General features: G+C 46.5%; 1 protein-coding gene across 1 annotated transcript in view; it reads right to left on the bottom strand.

The window, feature by feature from the left end:
• The window catches only part of DNAH17 (dynein axonemal heavy chain 17), a 15,539,113-nt gene that overhangs the window by 8,150,658 nt on the left and 7,365,450 nt on the right, over positions 1–23,005 (bottom strand). The window contains exons 35-36 of the mRNA XM_086931082.1: positions 9,440–9,571; positions 9,170–9,330 (exon numbers count right to left, since the gene is read on the bottom strand). Coding sequence (XP_086787208.1) covers positions 9,170–9,330; positions 9,440–9,571 — 293 coding nt within the window. The remainder of the gene's footprint in view (positions 1–9,169; positions 9,331–9,439; positions 9,572–23,005) is intronic.

The following is a 23,005-nucleotide window of genomic DNA, read 5'->3' as shown; positions in this document are numbered from 1 at the left end:
TGATAGCTTCAAGTGGATCCTTCATAAAATCAAACGTGTGGAATTTTCATGGACTTTTCACACATCCGTGCAATCGGTGAAATTAACGGTTGATTCCCTCCAGCAGCGCTGACTTTTTTTGGTGCTTTTGATGTCTGCACTTTCCATATTCTTCTTATGGGGGACCAGAGGCTCTCTCTTTACCTGAGCCCATACTGCCACTACTAAGCTCCTCTGCTTTACAACTATTTTAACTTGGCTTGTTTATTCGTTTCAGTCCTTCAAGCTTTCAAAATAAAATACTTCTGAAAGTAGAAGAGCTCTTCCTTCTGATAGAGGGGAATCCTGAGACTGTAAATGCATTTTTTTCTGGGGCGTAGCACAGTACAGCAGTGATTGAAACAATATAAATCATATAGAAGAACCACTCCTGCGGTTCTCTAGCCAAATATATGGTTAAATAATGTAGAGACTTTACCCCAAGGTCTTGAAAAAGATAAAGAACCCGCTCCTGCGGTCAGATAATAATTGTTGCGGTGTTCGCGGCTGCTACCGAGCACCATGCTGCGAAGAAATGAAAAGATTCCGCTCCTGCGGTCTAATTGGGGGTGTTGCTGTGCTTGTGGCAGCTGCTGGGCACCGAGAAGGCAAAGAAAAGAAAGGAACCGCTCCTGCTGTTTATTTGTGAGCATTGCGATGCTCGCCGCAGCAGCCGGGCCTCGAAAAGGCCAGGAAAAGAAAGGAACTGCTCCTGCGGTTTCATTGTGGGTGTGGCGGTGCTTGCGGCAGCCGCCAGACACTGAGAAGACCAGGAAAAGAAAGGAACCACTCCTGTGGTTTGGTTGTGAGTGTTGCTGTGCTTGCGGCAGCTGCCGGGCACCGAAATGGCAAGGAAAGGAACCGCTCCTGCTGTACTTGGCTGAGTGTAGTAGTGCTCGCTGCAACCCCTGAGCACCCAGGTGCCGGAGTAAAGTGAACTGGAACGGCTCCAGTGGTACAGGACGTGGCGGTGAATGACGGCAGAAATGGGAATCTGGTGCTGCTGCAGTAGCCAAAGCCCTCATTGGTGTCTTTACCAGGATAGAGGTCCTTAAGTAGGTTGTGTCAGACAGAGGTTCCAACTTCATGTCTGCATACCTAAAACACATGTGGAATGAAGTGTGAAGTGAACTACAAATTTACTACACCTTATCACCCATAAACCAATGGCCTTGTTGAAAGATTTAACGAGACATTGAAAGGCATGATCATGGGACTCCCTGAAAAACTCAAAAGGAGATGGGATGTCCTCTTGCCATTCCAGCTTTTCGATTACAGAGAAGTGCCCCAAAAGGTAGTAGGGTTTTCCCACTTTGAACTTCTGTTTGGCCTTCCTATGATGTGACCACCTGCTCTTGTAAAAGAAGGTTGGGAGAGGCCTTTCCATGAACCTAAACAAGGTGTGTCTTAGGCTTTGTTTCCCTGGTAGCACAGCACATGGAAAAGGCATCCAAAAACCTTATGGCATGCTAACAGCTCCAGAAGCTGTGGTATGACCAAAAGGATTTCCAATCAGGGCAAAGAGTGTAGGTTTTGGAGCCTGTGGCCCCAACGGCTCGCCAGGGCAGACAGAGCGGCCCTTACCCTATCCTTGAGAAGAAAAGTGAGGTCACCTACAAGGTAGACCGGGACAATAGCAGGTGCCCCAAGAGGGTGAGCCACGTGAACCACCTGAAACGTGTCTGTCTCAGAGCAGACGTGTACATGCTGTTGGTCACTGATGAGGATCAGGAGACAGAGAGTGAACCTCTCCCTGGCTGCCTCTCTAGCAGTCCAAAAGATGAGTCAGTTGATGGAGTTATCTTTTCAGAAACCCTCAACTCCCAACAATAGACTAATTGTAGGCATGTTTTGCAGCAGTATGTTGCGCTCTTCTCCATAGCCCTTGGACAGACACACTGGTGTACCCAAGAAGTGGATAACTGAGACAGATTGCCTGTCAAAACAAATCTCTATTCACAGTTTGACCAAGTTAAGGAGAGCATCAAAGCTGAGTAAGCAAGATGCTGGAGTTGAGGGTTATTGACGCCTCTGAAAGTCCCTGGGCCAGCCCAGTGGTCTTAATCCCCAAACCTCACCCCCAGGGTGGAAACAGAGAGAGGAGGTTCAGTGTAGGTTATAGAGGTCTCTATGTTGTCACTAAGCCAGATGCTTGTCCCATACCCTGGGCTAATGAGCTGATAGACAGATTAGGGCAGCCACATTTCTCAGCACCTTTGATTTAACTGCAGGGTACTGGCAGATTGACATGGCCCCAGGAGCCAAAGAGAAAATAGCATTCTCCACACCTGATGAGCATTACCAGTTTACTGTAATGCCCTTTGGTCTAAAGAATGTCCCTGCCACCTTCCAAAGGTTGTTGAATGAAGTCCTTGCTGGGTTGGAGGCCTTTAGTGCAGCCCATCTTGATGATATTGCTGTCTTCAGCTCCTCCTGGCAGGACCACCTAGTCCACCTGGGAAATGTTTTACAGTCCCTGCTGTCTGCAGACCTGACTATCAAGGCATCCAAGTGCCAGATAGGTCAGGATACCGTTGTATACTTGGGTGACTTTGTAGGGGGGGGGGCAAATGCAACCCATGCAATCCAAGATCCAGGCAATTCTGGACTTGGAAGCTCCAACAACCCAGGAGCAAGTCAGGGCATTCCTTGGCTTGACCGGATATTACCCTGAGGTTTTTGAAGGGGTATGGGTCCACTGTGACACCCCTCACAGAGCTTACCTCCAAGAAGATGCCAAAGAAAGTGCACTGGACAGTTAGTTGTCAAAAGGCTTTTGACACCCTGAAACAGGCAACGTCCTCAACACCTATTCGCAAAGCTCCAGATTATTCCAAGCAGTTCATTATGCAGAATACTACCTCTGAGCTAGGGACAGGAGCAGTCCCATCCCAGACCAGTGCCAATGATGATGGCCAAGACCAACCTGTTGCTTTTATAAGTAGGAGGCTATTCCCCAGGGAACAGAGTTGGAACGCCAGTGAGAGGGAATGAGGCCTTTACTATGGTTTGGTCCCTAAAGAAGCTGAGACCCTTCCTGTTTGGGACTCACTTCCTAATCCAAACTGACCACAGACCTCTCAGATGGCAATTCAAATGAAAGGTGAAAATCCCAATTTGTTGAAGTGGTCATCTCCCTTCAAGGCATGAACTTTACAGTGGAACACAGACCTGAGACTGCCTATGCCCATGCAGATAGACATTCCAGCTTCTTCAACTTAGACAGTGAAGACGCTCTTGAGAAAGGCTTTTCTCATCCTCTTTCATTGGGGGGAGGTTGTGTAGGAAAGTGCCCCTTTTTGCATGATTACCCCCTAATTTTTTGCCAGATACCTGATGCTAACTTGATCGAGTGCGTGCTGGGATCTTGCAAACCCGGTCCCAGCACCTGTGACCTTTACCGAAACTGTAACTTTGTTTCTACAATTGGCACACCTCTGGGCCACATGTAAGTCCCTTGTAAAAAGTACCCCTGGTACCAAGGGCCTTGTGACCAGAGAGGGCCCTTGAGGGCAGCAGCATGTATTATGTCACCCTCAGAGACCCCTCACATTAACACCCACACACTGCCAATGCAGGCTGCGAGTTTTGGTGCAGACCAAACTGAAGAATCAACATGGCACACATCTCTGTGTGCCTTGCCCACCAACACTGCCCATGGCATGGATAAGTCACCCCGCTAGCAGGCCTCACAGCGCTAAGGCAGGGTGCACCATCACACAGGTGAGGGCATAACTGCAATATGCCCCTACAGTGTCTGTGCCATTCAAAGACATTGAAAGTGCAGTGAAGCCATGGGCTGGGAGATTGTCATTACAAACTCCACAGCTCCATAATGGCTTTATTGAAATCTGGGAAGTTTGGTGCCAAACTTCTCAGCATAAAAAACCTACTCTGATGTCAATATGGGATTTATTATAAGATTCATCTAGAGGGCATCTTAGAGATGACCTCTTTAAAAACGACCAAATTCTACTGTATTGGCTGACTGGCGAGGTCAACCACCACCACATAGGGTTCTGACCCCATGGGGTGCAAATCTTTGCGCTGTTGGAGATCAGAAGCAAAGCCTGCTCCGGGTGGAGTTGCTTTACACCACCCACTGGCAGGAACACCAACACTTGGCGGTGAACCTAAAAGGCTCTCACCTTGTGATGTGCAGATTTAGGCAGCCCCAACTAGTGGAGATGCCCGCCCCCCTGCTCAGGCCCCACTTTGGTGGCAGGACAGGTGGGAGAATGACTAAGCAGGGTAGGAGTGTCCACCTCACCCTCGCACACTCCTAGGGTCGCCAGGAGCCGAGGTGAACCCCCCTCTTAGAAATGCTCCATCTTGAATTGATGAATAAGGCCAAATAAGGACGGGATGTGCCCCTCACCCCAAAGGGAGTGGACACCCAAAGGTTGTAGTCACCCTATGGGACATTAGCCATTGGCTACTGCCCCCAACCTCAGTAACACCCTTAAATCTTGTGTTTAAGGGCACCTCTGAACCTTGTTCCTCCGATTCGATGGACCAAAGAAGAAGACTAAAGACAACATCTGCCGTACCAGGAACTGAGCGCTGCAGACGGAACTCAGCAAGAACTCTGTAGCTGGTTCGACAACTGGACCTACTGTCCTTCCAGAAACCCTGCAAGGCCTCCAAGAAACACTAGAGACCTTTCAGCCTTCACCCAATCTCCAAGAACCTCCCTTTTGGCTAGAGGCTTTAGTCCCCGGCATCCACCGTTACAAGAACCACAGTAGTTGAGGACTGACACTTGTGTCAATGTGACTCACTATTGCAAAAAGACCAAGACTGCAGCAGTAGAGGACCAGCACTTGGGTCGTTGCAACTCTGCCCTGCCAGAAGGAAACACCACAGTTGGATGGAAGCCTCTCCAAGACAGCCCAACATCGGTGGAACCCCCAGGATTGGAAAAGTAAGTTGTGTGCTTACCTGCTGATGCATAACCCTGTTTTCCTTCCTTAAGATTGCATTGCATTCTATCTATCACCTACAAGTGTCTACCTTTTTCAAGTACTAAATGTTACTGTTTCAGATGGACAATACCAAAGTATGTCCAAGACCATAAAAGCATTTCTACTGCCTTTTTGAAAGTATTACTTGCCTGTAACTGATTCAACTTGGTTCCTAAAATAAAAGTAACTAAAGTAATATTTTTGCAAAACATTGGTCTGGAGTTAGTCATAGAGTATGTGCACCTGTCTTGTATGAGTGTGTACAACAAATGCAGTCACACTATCCTCTGATAAGCCTAACTGCTCAGCCCAGCTACCACTTAATTGAGAGTAAGGTACTGTCTACTTTAACCTCTGCCATACCTTTGGGGAATCACTGGACTCTGTGCACACATTTCAACTTACAGGCCCTGAGTACCTTTAATACCATACAGTGGAGACTTATACATAAGTTAAGGTAAGCCAATTGGGTATATCCATTTTAACATTACACTTTTAAAGGTCAAAGCACTGGTACTGAGGTCTGGTTAGCAGCCCTCTGGGAACTCTGAGTAGCAAAATCAGCAGCATCAGTCCAAAACTTTGGTGGTGATCATTCAAAAAAAGGCTTTTCAACGAAGTCCTGCTGACAATGTTTAGCAAACTCCTCAATTAAAGACTGCATACTATCCAAGGTATCTTCCCAAGAGAGTAGTAGTGGGTAGCAGCTGCCCCACATATCTTTCTGCATGTTCCGTTCAGCTCCTAGCTTTCTCTCTCCCCAAAGGAGGAGGGTAGCACAGGTCTCTTGCCCTAAGGCATGCCTGCTCCTCACTGATGCACAATAACCAGTCCTGGTCTTGAATCAGCATTAAGGAGCTCAAGAACCTATTGAGGTGAACTATATTTTTTCATTATGTCAGTTTTTAAGTCATTATTGTAGCAGGAATAAGGAATTTCTCCTTTAAGATTTCCGGAAGGCCTGGCACTAACTTTACAGCTGCTGTTGTCTGTAAAGTGGTAAAAAAGATTATGTCCCAGTGAAAATCAAATGAAACAAAAGATTGTTCAAGCGTATTAATCAATAGCATCTGATCAAAGTCAAACACCACCATTTATTCCTTCCGACAATGGGTCTGCTTTAATTGAATCATAATATTTGAATAAATCAATACATACAATGGAAAACACATTCTAAATGGATATATTCTTTAAAAATAGGTGCACAGAGGAGTGAGGTGATATGTGTATAGGAAGGATTGTGAAAAAGGACAGTGGTGCATACACATGTACATCAATAAGATAATTGTAAACTATCCCGACAGTGTTACATGTCAAGTCATAACACATTTACAGATAAACATTCTCTGTCACATATGTCTGACATAAAAATATAAAAGTGTTGACGTTTCGACCCCTAAACAGAACAGTCAATTTCACGCATTGTGGGCAGGGTCTTCATCAGGACAAAGGTGAGGGTGGGAAGGGGTTTTGGCACCAACAGTCAATGACATAAGATTATTTGGGTGGTGCGTGCATAAAATAGGAAAGATTTTGATATATAAATGTCATGATGATTATCGTTTCGAGCGTTTTTTGAGAAAAGCTGGGCTCGTAGGCTCCCGTGAAAAGAGAGGAGACAGGATACTTGGACCTCCTAGAGCTACTGAGGGGTAACAAATATAAAATATATAGAGATTCCAAGACAACAAACTTACTCAGACTTCTTAAAGATGATCGAGGTATTCAAATGTAAGGGCCCAGGTTGATGAGTATCCTTGTCTGCAAAGGTCATAAAATGATTGATACAGTCAACTGTGGGGCCACAAGAGGTATGTTCAGCTATGTTGGTCCTCTGCCTAAGACATCATGAAATGTATTGGTGTCGTCTGCAGAAGAGACACGAAAAGGAGATAACTCTGGTGATGGTGGAATTTAAGAGAAGGAATGGGAATCATCCGTATGTTTTTACAATAGTCCAGACCTTGAGGGAGACCTGTGCCTTTTTCTTCTCTCTGGCATGTAAAGTGTACTCTTTAGTGATGAAATCTAGATGGAAAAGGGGGTAACTCTCCACCCACCCTTGTAAGAGACATTGAACTGGGTTTTGAAACCATCCTTGGGCGAAACAAATGTGAAGGCTGTAAAGGTAATTGCAACGAATCCTCAAATGGAATTATGTGCTTTATTTGTTGCAATAGTAATGGATGTGGGTTGAGAGTGATTGAAGTATTTATAATTTGAGGAGGCCTTAAAGGCTATTCCGGTGGAACGTTCCTCTTTTTCGGTGTTTGGTAGCGTGATGACGTAGAGAATCTTGGAATCACAATAGCAGGAGCCATAACCTGTTGAGGTGCAGCTAACCTTGGTGAGTGTAAGGTTGTAGTTGAGTCAACAGGGGCGGTGATAACTTTGATGAGTGTAAGTATGTAGTTGAGGCAACAGAAACTAGTGATGGCTTTGCTGTTCTATACATAAATGTTGCGGAAGAAGAAGACATCCCAATCCTGGATGTTCTCGACGGCAAGGAAGACCTTGATGAGTCCATGTGGCATAGTTTTTTTACATCGAAGGTGGAGTGTCCTTCTCAATGTAGACCAATGGTTTAAAATAACATCCTGGTAAGCCTTTGGGCTTTCCAACATCATTAAAGGGAAAATACCTTCATAATATTTTCCATTAATGATGTTGGGTAGCACGATTATTCCTAAACAAAAGAAAATGAAAGTGAGACCTGCTACACGTATGTCTTCTTAGTAGGAAGAATTCTATAAACAAACATTTATAAAGGAGTTCTTGGATCTCGCACATATGCTGATATTTTATTGTTTATGAAAACAAATATAATCATTGATTGAAGAACATTCTTAATCTACGTATGATTGCATAGAGAGAAAATTATTTTAAAGCTGATTTGCTAAGCACACCAGTCTAACTGCCACATGCATCAACTGAAGGAATTGCGATTCCTAAATAGCGATTTTTAATGAATCGCTATTTAGGAATTGCAAAAGCCTATGCATGTAGGAATCGCTATACAAATAGCAATTCCTACACATTCCTTAATTGCTAGTCACAAATTGCTAGTCGCAATTAAGGAATGCTGTCCCATTCATGAATTGGAGATTGCATGAGCAATATGCGAGTACCAGTAGGTACTCGCAAATTGCTCATGCAATTTCAAGGGTACAAGGGTGTCAAAATGACACCCTGTTACACCCCTGAAATTGATCTGTGCACATATGTTGCACACACACATGTCCTAAGGGCATGTGTGTGCGCAACATGACACTTTGAAAAATGCACAAAAGTGCATTTTTCAAAGTTTTTGCAAATTACCATGAAGTTCAACTCCATGGTAATTTGCTACTCCTATTAGCGAAATCACTATTTTTTTTATTTTCATGCATTGCATTTAAGGAATCACAATTTGGGATTCCCTAGATGCAATCGCAATTTAAGGAATCGCAATTTAGAGATTCCTTAAATCGCGATTTTTGCATTTGGGATGATGCATCCCAAATGCAAAAATACCAGTCGCAAAGGGGCAGATTCTGAGAATCTACCCATTTGCGACCGTTTTTTCCTTTGATGCAAGGGCCTGTAAAGGTTGCCACAATCAGTCGGACAGGACCTGGTTTAAAATTTGGCACATGACCAACCATCTGCCAGGGTAACAGTGGTAATAATGTCTGCTGCTCGGGTGGACTGCACCCACCATATTGAACGGTTTCTGCCTCCTTGGAAGAGGTCTCTGCCTTCAGAGTAGCTGCCATTTATGGTAGAGTACCCTGTCCGCCAAAATATGTATCAGGCCCTAAATCTTTCGCAGAACTCTGTTGTCCTTACAGACACGAGTTATGCAAGCCAGTCATAATGATATATGGATTGAATCTGCAATAAAGCTCGTTTTCGTTTAAAGTTATAATTTCCCTCTGTGGATAATGCTTAGCTAAACGCACATCAAAATGTAGCATTTAAAAAGTAAATAGCTATTTCGAGCCGCATTACAATAAGTACCCTAGGAGTGCATTGGGCGTTTGCATCTGCTTCTTGCACCTTGGGGCACTTTAGTATTATTAAAGGAGCCGGAGATGCTTGTATGGTCCCTTCTATAATACAGAACGCACCGGTGCACATTCTGGGTTGGTTCAGGTCTTCCCAGACTAATATGATACCAAAACATTTCTATAACTTGGATACCTCACCTGTCTGTGAGAGGTGTAATTACCAAACGTGGAGTGTTTCCAAGATATTCATAGGAATATTGGAACTGTGCATCGCAGATATTAGCAAAGCAATGCTTTTTTTCTTCATCCCAACGGTGCCTCAGTTGTGACTGCCATGTGAATGCCTGAGCATTTTCGACCTGCAAACAAATACAAGCAGGGATATGTGAAATACAACAGGTGTGGAAGAATGTGAGTGATTGATAAGACAGTTGTGAATAAAAATAAAATGAACAGTGCAAACTGTACCTTTGTGAGAACTGCTTTAGCCACAACGTCTCGAGCATGTACATCAATGGTGCAGATGGTCATGATCTTCTGTCTATCTCCCTTAGATAAGCTTCCAACGAGCAAAGTAATCAAAGTGTTCAACTGATTGATCTAGATAGCGGAAATCAATCAGTATACAGATTACACTCAAAATGAATAGAACATTTACAAACTTCAAAATAACACCTGCACACAATGGGCATTATAATTAAACTCTGCATTCTAAATGATATCATGATATGCAGATGTGTACCTATCGGCACAGTCTGCTACCTTAAATGAAAATTCTGCTAGTTAGAAAGAAGTTCTGGTTTAAAAAAATGCTATATTTACTGCAGGATATTCGAACTAGAACAATACATTTTATAATTACAAAGTAGCAGATAAACTTTATGAAGAGGAACATCCAAGCAGTAAATCATATTGATAAATAAGCATTACACTTAGAAAATAAACCCCCCTTCAATTCTCCTGCTCGCAATTGTGATGCACTAGACGAGAAAAAGAAAGAAAGATATGAAAGCAGGGAAAAGCATACGGAGTAAAACAGATGAATCCATGAAGCAAAAAAAAGAGTCCACACCATAGTCCATTAAAAAAACTATGTTTCGTTAAAGTAGAACAGTCATTTCATTGATCAATACATTGAATCCCCGTATTGGACTTCAAAATGACAAATGAGCAAAACATTTCATTATATTCATTCATTAATTTGATCTTTATTTCGATACAATTTATCATAAAAATTACAATAACAAGACAGATATTTAAAAAATATTTGGAAAACCATTACATCGTGCAAAACAGCGGGTAACCATAAATACAGACGATAGTGTATCTCGGAGAGGAGAGATATTCATATTTAAAACATGATTACATTATTTAAAAAGGCACAATAAAAGATAATTCCTTAAAACACAGTCATTTTCATCATCCTTCACTAAATTTGTAATTGATCAGAATTTTTCTCCCGCTTTTCTTCTTAAAAATTATACTGCAAGGCGGAACCTACTGATACCAAATACTAAAACCTGGCGCGTATCAGATATAAAAATTCTTTCAGCTACTCTATACTTCCGCACACCAATATTTATACAGAGGGGTTTGATCCATTTTCTCCTTTGAGCCACGTAAGCTGGACAAAAAAACAACACATGCGTAATGTCCTCCCTCGCTTTCTCACTACACATAGTACAGTTATCATTAGAACTTTTGTTCCACCTTGCTAAACAACTTTTTAACATCAAAGTACCATATCTAAACTTTAAGGGGCAGATTTATGTTAACTGGCGCATCCCGAGGGATGCGCCAGTTAACATGCGCCACAGTGCGCCACAGCTACGCCACCCATGGTGCGCCGCATTTATAATGCGGCGCACCATGGTGCAAAAACGGCACAGATGCGTGACGCATCTGTGCCGTAAAAGTGACGCATTGCTGGAGTTGCGTCGCAAGCGTGACGCAGCTCCAGCAATGCTCTGGGGGGGCCTATTCTTTCAATGCTGCCTCAAGCCTTACGCCTGCTTCAAGCAGGCGCAGGGTTTTGACGCAGCATTTCCCTGAAAGTGACTGAGTGAAATCTCATAGATTTCACTCAGCCACTTTCAGGAGGCGTTCCTGAGCAGGAACGCCCCCCCCTGCGCAGGAACGCCTCCTCATGGCGCAGTGCTGTACAACGTGACGCATCTCCTAGATGCGTCACGTTGTAAATAGGGCGCAGGGATGCGCCACGTTTCCGCGCCGTTGCGTCACGCAACGGCGGCGTAAACGTGGCGCAAGCCCTTCATAAATGTGCCCCTAAGTACAGTGTTTTAGCTAAGAGTGGGTTTACTTCATTCAAAAAAGGTTCGAAGAAGGGGTCTGATTTAAACACAAGAAATTCTTTGGTTAGGGAGCCATTTGCTATATCATTCGTTCTATGTTCATTCATGTAGGCCCAAAAGGTAACTTTTAAAATCTTTTTCGAACTAGAAATCAATGCAGTAGGAGTTTTCAAAAAATGTAATAACCCGACCCTCTCTAACCACACTCTGATATGTTTAGACCATGTGATACAGTTGGAAACATCCAGGTCTTTTATCTCCACTAGTGCTGCTCTGTAGTGAAGGAGCTCGGGTGTGGTCCAAATCCTGACCCAAAACTTTAAAGGTATAAGTATTGCATAATGATCTGTGCGCCTCATGTTAAGGTCAGACATCATTGGAATTGTAGGAGTGCGCACAGGTAGTTTTAAAAGAGTTCTATAAAAATATATTCTCTTTCACCTCGAAAGTCTTTTTGCAGGTCGGGGCCCACAATTCTGCCCCATATAAGGCTGCCACTTGGGCTTTGGTTCGGAACACCTCAAGTGTTGGTAGCACTGCTTTATTCTGGCTGTCCCCATGCCTTTTTAAGATTGGGCGACTATTCTGTTTTAGCAGTAGCTTACTTTTTTCAATTTGCGATTTCCACTGCATTTTGGAATCAAGGGAAATGCCCAGGTAACTAAAATTTTGTACATGTTCCAGCTTTTGAGTTCCTGAGACCAGGTTTCCCCTAAATGAACTGTGGGGATTTATGGACATGTATTTTGTCTTGCTAGTGTTTATCTCTAGGCCTTTCCCCCTGCAATAAGAGTGAAAAGTATTAGGCAAGCATTGCAAGCCATTAGCAGTTTGGGAAATTAACCCCTTAAGTGCTGCGTCGGTGCGTTGGCCGACGGCAGCACTACCTCCCCAGTGCTGCGCACGTCCATTGGACGTTCATTCAGCACTAGTTCGAATGGACAGCGCAGCACTGGGGAGGGAATTGCGCCGCAGCTAAGGTGTTAAAATAGTGTCGTCCGCAAACAATAGGGCCGACACTACCTAACCCCCAGTTTGGGAGAATCATTTTTACATTTGCTTAGGAAGGTAGGGATATCATTGACAAACAGGGAAAAAAGAGTTGGTGCGAGTACGCAACCTTGGCAAACACCCCTTTTTATAGGGATGGGACTAGTCAGCTCGCCACATGGACCCCACCTCACCTTTGCAAAGTTGTTTTGGTGTAGTCTTTTTAACTGGTCTAAAATGTTGGTCCGTAATCCCTGTCTGTCAAGTGCCTTCCACAGTAAGTGCCTGGGGATGAGATCGAATGCGCCTCTTAGATCAACGAATGCCACATACAAATGGCCCTTCCTTAAATTTACGTATTTCCAGCACATGCAACACAGCCTAAACACTTGGTCTATGGTGCTGATTTTTTAGCTCCCGAAGTTTGCTATCCATTGACTCATTTATTTGGTTATGAATGGAAATTAGGGTGGTTTTTATAATGTCTGCCACTGTCTGTTCAAGGCCATCTATTATTCCTCTATCCCTTACAGAATTATTACAGTTGATACCTTCAGTTTGAGTCCACATAGATCTCGAAGTAAGATCTGTAGTTCCTTGTACTTTTGCAATGGGGATACAACCCCCCCCCGCTGAAGCCAGTTTTCCCTTTTTTCTGACAAGTTTTTTTCCCCTTTATTCCGTTATCACTTCTCCCCCGTTGGATTGTTCCATAAGCCCGCAACCTTTGGAGCCCGTAATCTACTCGAGATTCCTGGGCTCGCCGTTGGGTTGGCTGCATCCTGAGAAATAATAGGATTGAGATCAACTAAGGAGCCCCCATCATTCGTAGTTAGCCCAACTGAATCCTCTACCAACAACAAATTTTCCAAAGGAAGCAGATCCCTATTTACCAAGTACGTTGGCAATTTAGAAGGGTCCAGTGACAGTCTTCTTTGAACAAGGTCAATTTTGCGTGCCACTACGAGCTCAGCTCTTGTAATGAAGTCTTCAAAAGGGCCCGCAGTACCAGTTCTTTTACTCATAGTTAACAAGGACATGACCACAAAGAAAACAAAAATAAGGTATGCTACAGTTCGCAACAATAAGCCACCAGGCTGCCAACGAAGAGAATTGGATAAGACGTGTGCAGCGATTAAGCACCCAATCAGTACCTTATCTGAAGAGACAGCCAAGGGAATGGGCCCAGCCCGGCCTCCTCCGGCCTCCTCCGGCCTTAGACGGCCTGCCCTTTGCCCAGGCTTAGCCCGGCGGAGTCCCGCGCGCGTCCCGCGACGCGGGAGAAGGTCTCAAATGTAAAGCGTCTCCAGGCGCCAAAGTCCGATGGAGCGGCTTCCTGCCACTATGCCCCCTGGGAGATGGAGTCTCCCCCTTTCAGCGGCCACGCGAAGTTGTTGGAGGCTGTGGCGGCGGGGGGAGACTGTCACCGGGAGCTGGAGCTGAAGGTAAGTGGGCGAATGAGTGGCGTGAGCTACGTCCAGGAGCCCTCAGGAAACACCCGCTCCCCCCGAAAAGGTCTCAAATTTAAAGCGCCCCAAGGCGCCAAAGTCCGATGGAGCGGCTTCCTGCCGCTATGCCCCCTGGGAGTTGGAGTCTCCCCCTTGCAGCGGCCACGCGAAGTTGTTGGAGGCTGTGGTGGTGGGGGGAGACTATCACTGGGAGCTGGAGCTGAAGCCGTGGGCCAGGTAAGTGGGCGAATGAGAGGCGTGAGCTACGTCCAGGAGACTCCGGAAACACGCGCTCCCCCGGAAAAGGTCTCAAATTTAAAGCGCCTCCAGGTGCCAAAGTCCGATGGACCGGCTTCCTGCCGCTATGCCCCCTGGGAGTTGGAGTCTCCCCCTTGCAGCGGCCACGCGAAGTTGTTGGAGGCTGTGGCGGCGGGGGGAGACTGTCACCAGGAGCTGGAACTGAAGCTGTGGGCCAGGTAAGTGGGCGAATGAGTGGCATGAGCTACGTCCAGGAAAAAGAGAACAAACATATACACGTTCTTTAGTTCTCATCAATGCATTAAAAAGCTTTGATTCAAATATGATAGCGATCAATAACAAACACAATGTGCACATCTTCCTAACCAGGCATCATTTATAGCAGAAACCCACTCATCCAAATATCTCCATATCTAAGAAAATTGTTTTAAAGACCCAGGGGCATATTATCAAGGGGGTTTATCTCCACTTTTTTGGCTTTAAAAGCCAAGAAAGCGGAGATAAAATGATCTCCCTATTACCTAGCTGCCGCTAACACCAGTTAGCGACAGCTAGTAGGAGATAGCGACCATCTTGGGCCCCACTTTGCATGTCAGTGATATTTATCACTAATGACATGCAAAGTGGGCGTGCCAAGATGTTAGCGACTGAAAACAGTCGCTAACATCGCTATCTCCTATTACCAACTTTTGGAGATATTCGCGCTAAGCGGGAATATCTCCAAAAGCTAACACCTGCCCTGAGCAGTTCTTAGCCATGTTATCCAATGGGAGGTGGATAACATGGCTAAGAGCATTAGCTCGCTAATGCATGAATATCGCTGACTCAGCGATATTCATGCTTTGCAGCGATTTTTACCGCATTTGCGTTAAACCTTGGTAATACCAAGGTTTATTTGCGGTAAAAATCGCCGCAGCGCTGCGGTAAATTTTTGTCTCTAACCAAGCAATAGCGATAATTATCGCTATTGCTTGGTAATATGGCCCCCAGTTCTTTCCGCATACAAACTTTCATAGTGCTTCACCTATTTGATTTGATTTAACCACTGATTAAAGTTAGGCACCTCAGTGGCTCTCCACTTTTATAACATTATAAAATTAACAACCTTTCAAGGAGCAATGTGACAAAGACAAATTGCTATTGCCGAACAGTGATGATGCTACATTAAAAAAAGATACCAAATAGGGCCACGTAAATATCAGGTCGTATTATCAGGAGGAGTTTTTGAGAGATTCTACAGGCCTTGTATGAATATTACACCGAAATATACAAAGCACCGACATTAGACAGTTCGGAATGTATTGACAAATTCTTAAACCCCCTCACTTCGTCAGGCCACCCCTGACAGGACTTCTTTAGAGATGAACAAATTACCACCACAGACATTAAAAACGCACTTCACAATATGGCCCGTAACAAGGCCCCTGGCCATGACGGCCTACCACTCGAATATTACTATACATTCTCCTCGCTGCTGGCCCCGTGACTCGAGACAGTATTCACAGAAGCACTGAAGGCCAAGGCGCTCCCGAGCTCTATGCGCGAATCCATATTAGCGACCTTCCTTGTTACGCGCCTCACATCAACCAATTACACTCCTCTCTTCGGATTGTAAAATCCTTGGCAAAGTCTTGGCAGATCGCTATACAGGGATAATTCCTAATCTAATACACCCCGACCAGTGTGAGTTCGTACCCCGGAGAAGTTTCTCCCAGAATATATGCAGACTCTTCCATGTCCAGGACGGAGCACAAAACCGATTCCCTAACATGGCATGTCTCGCCTTGGTCCTGGAATAAGCCTTCGACACACCGACTTGGTTGTATTTATTCGCAGTCCTTCATCAGGTAGGCATAGGCACCACAATTACAGCACACACCAGATTGCTGCAACGAACCTTACATCTCGGGTCCATATTGGCCATAAAATTTTGGCCCAATTCCAGGTCAACCGTGGTACGCGACAGGGATCCCGCTCTTATCTCTCCTCTTCATCATCGTGATGGAACCCCTAGCGATCAGACTTCGAGGGGAGGGCGAACACTAGGGCATCCAATTGGGGGGCATCACCCACAGCGTATACCTATACATGGGCGATCTACTGATCTACAAACTAGATATCACAATGGATTTAACACACCTTTGGACCACACTGTACGAGTTTGAGCAAGTAGCTAGATTCAAAGTCAAATGGGCAAAATCTATCTACCCCCTCCGACCATATATTCCCCACAAGTAATCCACATAGGGCCTGTTAACTTGGCTTGGGACGGTGAAGTCGCAAGGTATCTGGGATTTAGACTTTATCATGCACCAAAGGACTGATTCGAAGGTAACTATAAAAGAACAATGCGAGGAAATCTCTCACAAATAAATTTCTAGCGTACCCTACCCTTCGCACCAATAGGAAGGGTGACTCTGGTGAAAGTGGTGGGGGTACCCCGCCTCCTCTACTATTTTGCAAACGTACCGATCATCCCCTCACAGTCCTTCTTTAAGGACCTATACTCTCTATTAGTGTCCCTTATTTGGGGACAGGACAGCTCAGGGTAGCCCAACCAACATTACAATTACCAATACACCGGGGAGGACTGGTTGCCCCATCGTTCAAGGCCTACTTCCTCGCAGCGCAACTTCAGTGGCTGTCACACTGGACAGCAGGGCGACACCTAGAGGATACGAGGATGGGCTCAGGACTCCTGACAATTCCGGCAATACTTTGCCTATTCCTGCCAGGCACCCGACCCAACTGTACCCGACCCAACTGTACCCGACCCACCCCATTCAGATGATGATAGCTTGGTCCTGTATGCAGGGAATCCACCACCGCTCCTGTGGCATAAAGCTATATATGCCACTGCTCCCGCTAGCAGGCCTGCCCCGAGGCCATAGCATGATTCCTACCTGTTGGTGCAGTGTGAGGAGGAGCAAGCAGGAGGAGGAGGAAGCAAGGAGCAGGCGAGCAGGCGAACGCGGTGCGGAGCGGTGTGGAGTGGCGCGGCGCGGGGTGAAGCGGCTTGAAGCTATATGGCGGCGAGGTGAGGTCGGGTTTCCCTCTCTGCAACCTGCAACCTGTAACCCGGGACACGGGACCCCCAGCCGCCGGTTCCACCATTACCACCGCTGGTGCCGCCGGTGCTACCATTACCACCGCCAGCACGCTGGGAAAAACGCCGGAAAACGCTCTGCTCCGCTCCACCCGCTTAACCTACTATACCCGCCCAGCTGAGAGGAATAGAGGAAGAGGACGAAAGTGAGGTTGCAAGCTCTGGCAACTCACCAACGCGCACAGCACTGCCCTGCACAAAAGCTTAAGGTACTGGGGGGGGTAGACGCGAGCGCAGTGGCCGATAGAGGCACTCGCGAAGTAAGAGCCCAGGGGGCAGACCGACAGGCAGTCTGACTAGGTCTGACTAGCCCAGCGGCCCCACTGTGCACTACGAAGCCCCCCCCTCTGCCTCCTCGTACCCCTTCCACCAGCAGCTGCGAGGAGCAAAGGACTAGGGGCAAGGAAAGGACTAGGGGCTAGATCCCCCATCGCTCCCCCATTGCTCCCTCATCGCACCTACCACCCCCACCACCCCCACCTAACCAACCAACCATCACCCTCGCCGCAACCAGCGCCGGACACTGCGGGGGGGGGGTCTGGAGACCCAGAGATCGGAGAAGCGAAGCACAGGGAAGACACAAGGGGAGAAGCGGAAGAGCGGCAGGGAAAAGTCTCTGCATGCAGAAGAAGCTCCGAGACATCCAGAAGGGGCTTACTAACGGCATGAGGTCTGGAAGGACCAGGGGGTCCCTGGAGTTAAAGCCAAAGCAAAAAACGAAGGCAAAAACGGGAAACGGGAAGAAAAATAAGAAAAAGGACAAAACAAATTCAAGCTCCCCAACAGACATGGAGCAGAACTTCTCCTCAACAGAGCAGGCATCGAGGCTGTTTAGTTCCGATACAACACAGGGATCACTTGCACCCTGGACTCAAGAGACATTGGTAAGCGAGCCACAAATCGCAAAAAAGCTTAATCAACCCAAAATATACACTAAGTTCAACTTCTTAAAAGACGCGGGCTCAGCAATATTTTCGAGCAACAAACACCTACACGGGCTTCAAACCCCACTGCTCCCCTCACCGCCAAGGTTAACATGCTCACCACCACCACCGTGTGAAACGAGCACAAGCATCCTGGCCCTAGAAAACTCCATGGATGACATTCACCAAGGTGGCATCTCAGAGCACAGGAATACAAGTACAAGCCCATTATCTGAGATCCCGGGGACCCCAACCGCCATAGGAAAGCCCGTCGACTCAACTACCAAACAGGAACCACCACCCACCTGCTCAGTCAGTTGGGCCACACGCAGCCAGGGCAATGTCCTGATACCTCCACCGGTGGAGTCCAAAGGCAACCCAAAATCTACTCCAGTTCTAAATGCAGCAGAAAAACCAGACAATCTGGACAGCTGTCCAACCCAACCAAGCAAAGGGGACTTACAGATACCAACACCAACAGAGATACTAATACTGGTTACCCCCAAGGAAACATACTTCAGCCCGGCGAAACGTACACAACCCGCGAGCCACAGCCACAGCACACCGATCAAGTCTCACTCCGCAGCAGCAGGCGCCCCAACACTCACAGACCTGGGAAACTATGGCTTAGCAACAAGCCCCTCGGGCAGGGCGGCCTCCAGTCCTCACAACCCAAGCCGGAAAACCGACGGCAGGGCAACAGTCTCCTACCTAAACACACAGGAATGGGCAGACATGCTAGCAACCTACACACCAGATCTTAAAGACCTCCACCCCCTTAACTCACCTTCGGCAGCCAACATCACCAACAACTCCGCCCATCTCACCAATGAGAAAGAGCGGGGAAAAGACCACAACAACGGAACTTGGCTCTCACTGCTAAACACAATCCAGCTAGCAGTAGACGCCCTGCAATATCAGTCAGACAAAATGGAGCTACAACTCAACCTCCTCAACACACTGGCAGTGTTCACAGCCGGAATCGATGACAAGCTGGGCAACCTGAATAATTTGATACTGAGAGCACAAACAAACACTTATCTAAGTTGCAATTGTAGCCAGGCAGTAGACAAATTAGCCACATTACCCCTAATGCTAACTGACCTAATAGGCGACATAAAGAACCTACACAGAGGCAACGCAATCACTGAAACGGGCCTTACTAAGCCCGAAGAAGGCGACACCGGGAGCAAAACACCCGGCATAAACCCAACCGCCCAGAACCTAATAAGGAGGTAACTCAGATGGGACTGGAGTCCCTGAAACAAATCAACGGCAAACAACGGCGCCAACAAAAAAGAAAAGGGCGCAAGCAAAAAACTCACACAGCGACAATAACAAAAATGTTCCCCATCTTCCTCAATACAAACGAAAAACATTCGGCCTCCACAAGCATCACCGATCACACAGAAGGGGAAACCAACGCGCCCATCTGTCCAATCCAGCAGCAAAACCGAAACAATAGCCCGCTGACTCAAGAAGGACAAGGACCCCAATCTTGTACGGCCGAAAACCGCACAAGCATCATCGATCACACAGACGGGGAAACCAACACGCCCATCTGTCCAATCCAGCAGCAAAACCGAAACAATAGCCCGCTGACTCAAGAAGGACAAGGGCCCCAATCTTCTACGGCCGAAAACCGCACCGGCTATACAGACGCACTTAGAACAGCGGCAATAAAGACCAACCAGCCTACACAGCCCATTTGGACCTCAAAAGACCAAGAGCTGGTCCCAGATCGACAAGCGGCAGACCTAACACCCCCAAACAGGAAGCCTCCTCACCAAGGGGACACGCTTGATGAGCGCACTAACCAAGACACTCCAATAACAGCTGTAAGCAAGAGATCACCTCTGCTAACCACCAAGGAGGGGGCCAGAGAAAGAACCCTAGGCCCCACGCCAAGCCAAAAACACGAAAAACAAACTAGAGACACCTCCATCACGACTATCCACTCTGCTCCTAGTCAGCCAGAGCACTTACAGGTAAAATGGCCACTCGAGACGCAAACTGCATCAAAGCAACCAATATCAACTAAAGCAAAAACACACACCTCCATCACGTCAGACGATGGCAAACATCTAGCAACCCACGAACCTCAGTCTGGTTGCGGCTTAGCAGTTCAAGCACTTCATACCACAATAAAACAGCACGCCGAAGGAGCCAAACAACAATCAACCGAGATTCTTGTCTTCTACCCGGAATATACATCACAAGGCCAGCAGGACATGCTGAATCGAGGCAACATCCTCAAACTAATGGAATGCATCCCAAACCTGGGGGGGGATAAGCTCCAAGGACTTAATCTCCGTTGAATTTCTGCCCGCCTTAAATCCAAACAGTCAGGAGCCGACGAGGACAATTTGGTCCTCTAGCAATGTTGCAGACTTAATTGCAGCGGATGTAGAGTACATTAAGACCTGGGGCATTAAGCTGGTCCCCCAGCAAAGACCAGCCTATCCCTCCCCTCTTCTGAGGAGAACCAGCCCTGAACTAGAGATCAACAGGCATACACCTCTAGTGTTCTCAAGGGTGCCTTGGGGAGCTCACCCAAAATAAGGGACAACAGCCCCTGGCAGCGACCAACAGACAGACAGACGGCGATAACAGGCCCTGAGTCAGGGCCCACAAGGGGCAGGCAAAACTCAGCCTCAAAGAACTATCAGACACGCACCTTCATCTCTATGAAGCCCCTGCGAGGCAGTCCGCCAAACATGAACACACGCAGCATCAGGGAATAGGCAGAAGCCAGCGCTAGGGGAGCATCACACCAAAATCGTGCACCAACAAGAGAAACTCTGTCTCAAACGATCTTTATACGCTCTGAAGAGGCTTGACGCCACCAACAAACTAGATGTCACGATCGCGGATGGCCGCGAACTACAATTCCCGGCAGGCTCCGGGAAAGAACTACCGCTCCCGGCATCCTCCGCGACGCACCACACTCCCGCGAGACTTCTCATAAGGAGAATGGCGGCCGGGGAGCGGTGTCGGGTATTCCAAATCTGATGCGGTTCTTGACCTCGGAGTTTCTTGTTCGGGTGCGGTAAGGGTGCTTGCACCGCGTCGCTGAGCGGCAAAACTCAGTGGCTGTCTTGATGATATCTGCCTTTTGATGTGTAAATATTCGTAATCCTCACTGTTGGTTCGGATTCTTGCTGTGGGTTTTGTTCCTTGGATATTGTCCCGGTTGGCATTGTCGGCCAACGGTGGTGTGGCATAAGTTGCTATCAAACTTTGGATAGCCTCTCTTTTGGTACTGATTTTCTTGCTGTAAATACGACTATTCCTGGAATCAAGCTAAGACTTATTAGTTGGTGGTTTCACCTATGGATCTTCCAGAGGAGCTTTGTGTGGAATGATAACACTGTGTGTGGAAAGGGCATTTAGATATCCTTTGCTTTCTGTGTAACATTATATGTGACTTTTCTATTAACAGGGGATTTGGAGGTGTGAGATACACTCTACCCCTGTGATGTTTAGTGGAGTCATATCTAGGTAGGTTCAAATATCAGGGATAGTTGGTTGGTATAAGAGCACTGATTTTCATGTCCATATTGATTACTTATGTTCCTGTATTTTCTGTATCTTTATAGTTACATCATATCCAACCCTACGTTGCCTCTACACATCCACAAGGCTTTTGCTTTTTCTTTTACAGGTATAAACCCTCATAGCAACATTTATAGTATTGAGATATTTACGGTTTAGGAATCCAATCTTATGTATTTTGTTCTGTTTATGTCTTTCAGATCTCCCTCCCTGCTGTCCCCTTCCTTTCCTTTCCTGATCTTTCTTATTATCCCCTCACTTAATCCTGTCAACGCTCTGTGCCATTACGGCTATCCAGGTGTTGGCTCGATTTAGAGGTGGGCTTACTATTCAACAAAACGATCCTGAGGACTAACTAGTAACACTAGAGAAGACAAAAGAGGAGGGGCATAATCCATAGGCATCTGCTCTTGGAATATAAACGGCCTAACCTCAAAAATGGATGACCCGGACTTCCTGAAGTATATCTCTTCATTTGATATAATAATGCTACAGGATACCTGGCTCACAAGCACAAAGCACATCCTGGGCTTCACTTGTTGCTCCACAGCAGCAGTCAGAATCAACAGATTTGGACACCAGTCAGGAGGCTTGGCAACATACGTATCCACCACAACAATACCCTCGGCCGTCCTCATGGACTCCTCCACATCCTCAACCCTAACAGTAAAGATACAACTGCAGCTTGGCAACAAAGAAGAAGAGTTATGCATTGTTAATGCATACGTACATCCTAAAAACAGAGCTAAGGATTCAAATAAAATCTCGAACCAACTGGCGGAGCTCGTCACTCAAATGGAAAATCCACTTCTTATCCTGACAGGGGACTTCAACTAAAACTTACTTGGCTCCTCATCAAACGAGGAGGCTCTGGCTCTAAACACAATTTACAGCATACCAGCACAAACCTCCCCTCTAAACAGGCGAAAGCGCCAAAACAACACCCTACTTCAAAATCTAGAATATCAAAACCTTCGGGCACTAAACGGAAGATTTGTGACTGATTCCCCTCCAGTAGAAACCTTTTACTCACAAACAGCTAGCTCCATCTTGGATTATACTTTCGCTAGCCTGGCCCTATTTCCACACATCCAGGAGTTCAGAATGGGGAGTAAGGGTGAAAGCGACCATTGCCCCCAGGAATGCCATATGACATCAAAGATGCCAACACCAATCAGGCCAGACAAAACGCTGGGGAAGATAGACTCTATTAACCAAAAAAGAATCAAATGTACGCCAACCAACTCAACCACCCTGGCCGACACTGCCCTTCAAATATACAACGAACAAAAACCAAACGCAGCGGGGCTTATCTCTCACTGGGAGCAATACACAGAATCTTTGCTAAAGGAACTGGCAACTAAGACCGCCCCTAAAAGCAATTTCAACAAAGAGAGCAGCAAAACCAGCCTAACAAACGGTCAAAGAATGCAACTGAGGTC

The sequence above is a fragment of the Lissotriton vulgaris genome, chromosome 7 (assembly GCF_964263255.1).
Source record: "Lissotriton vulgaris chromosome 7, aLisVul1.2, whole genome shotgun sequence".
Lineage (NCBI taxonomy): Eukaryota > Metazoa > Chordata > Amphibia > Caudata > Salamandridae > Lissotriton > Lissotriton vulgaris.
This window is presented reverse-complemented; position numbering and strand designations above follow the sequence as displayed.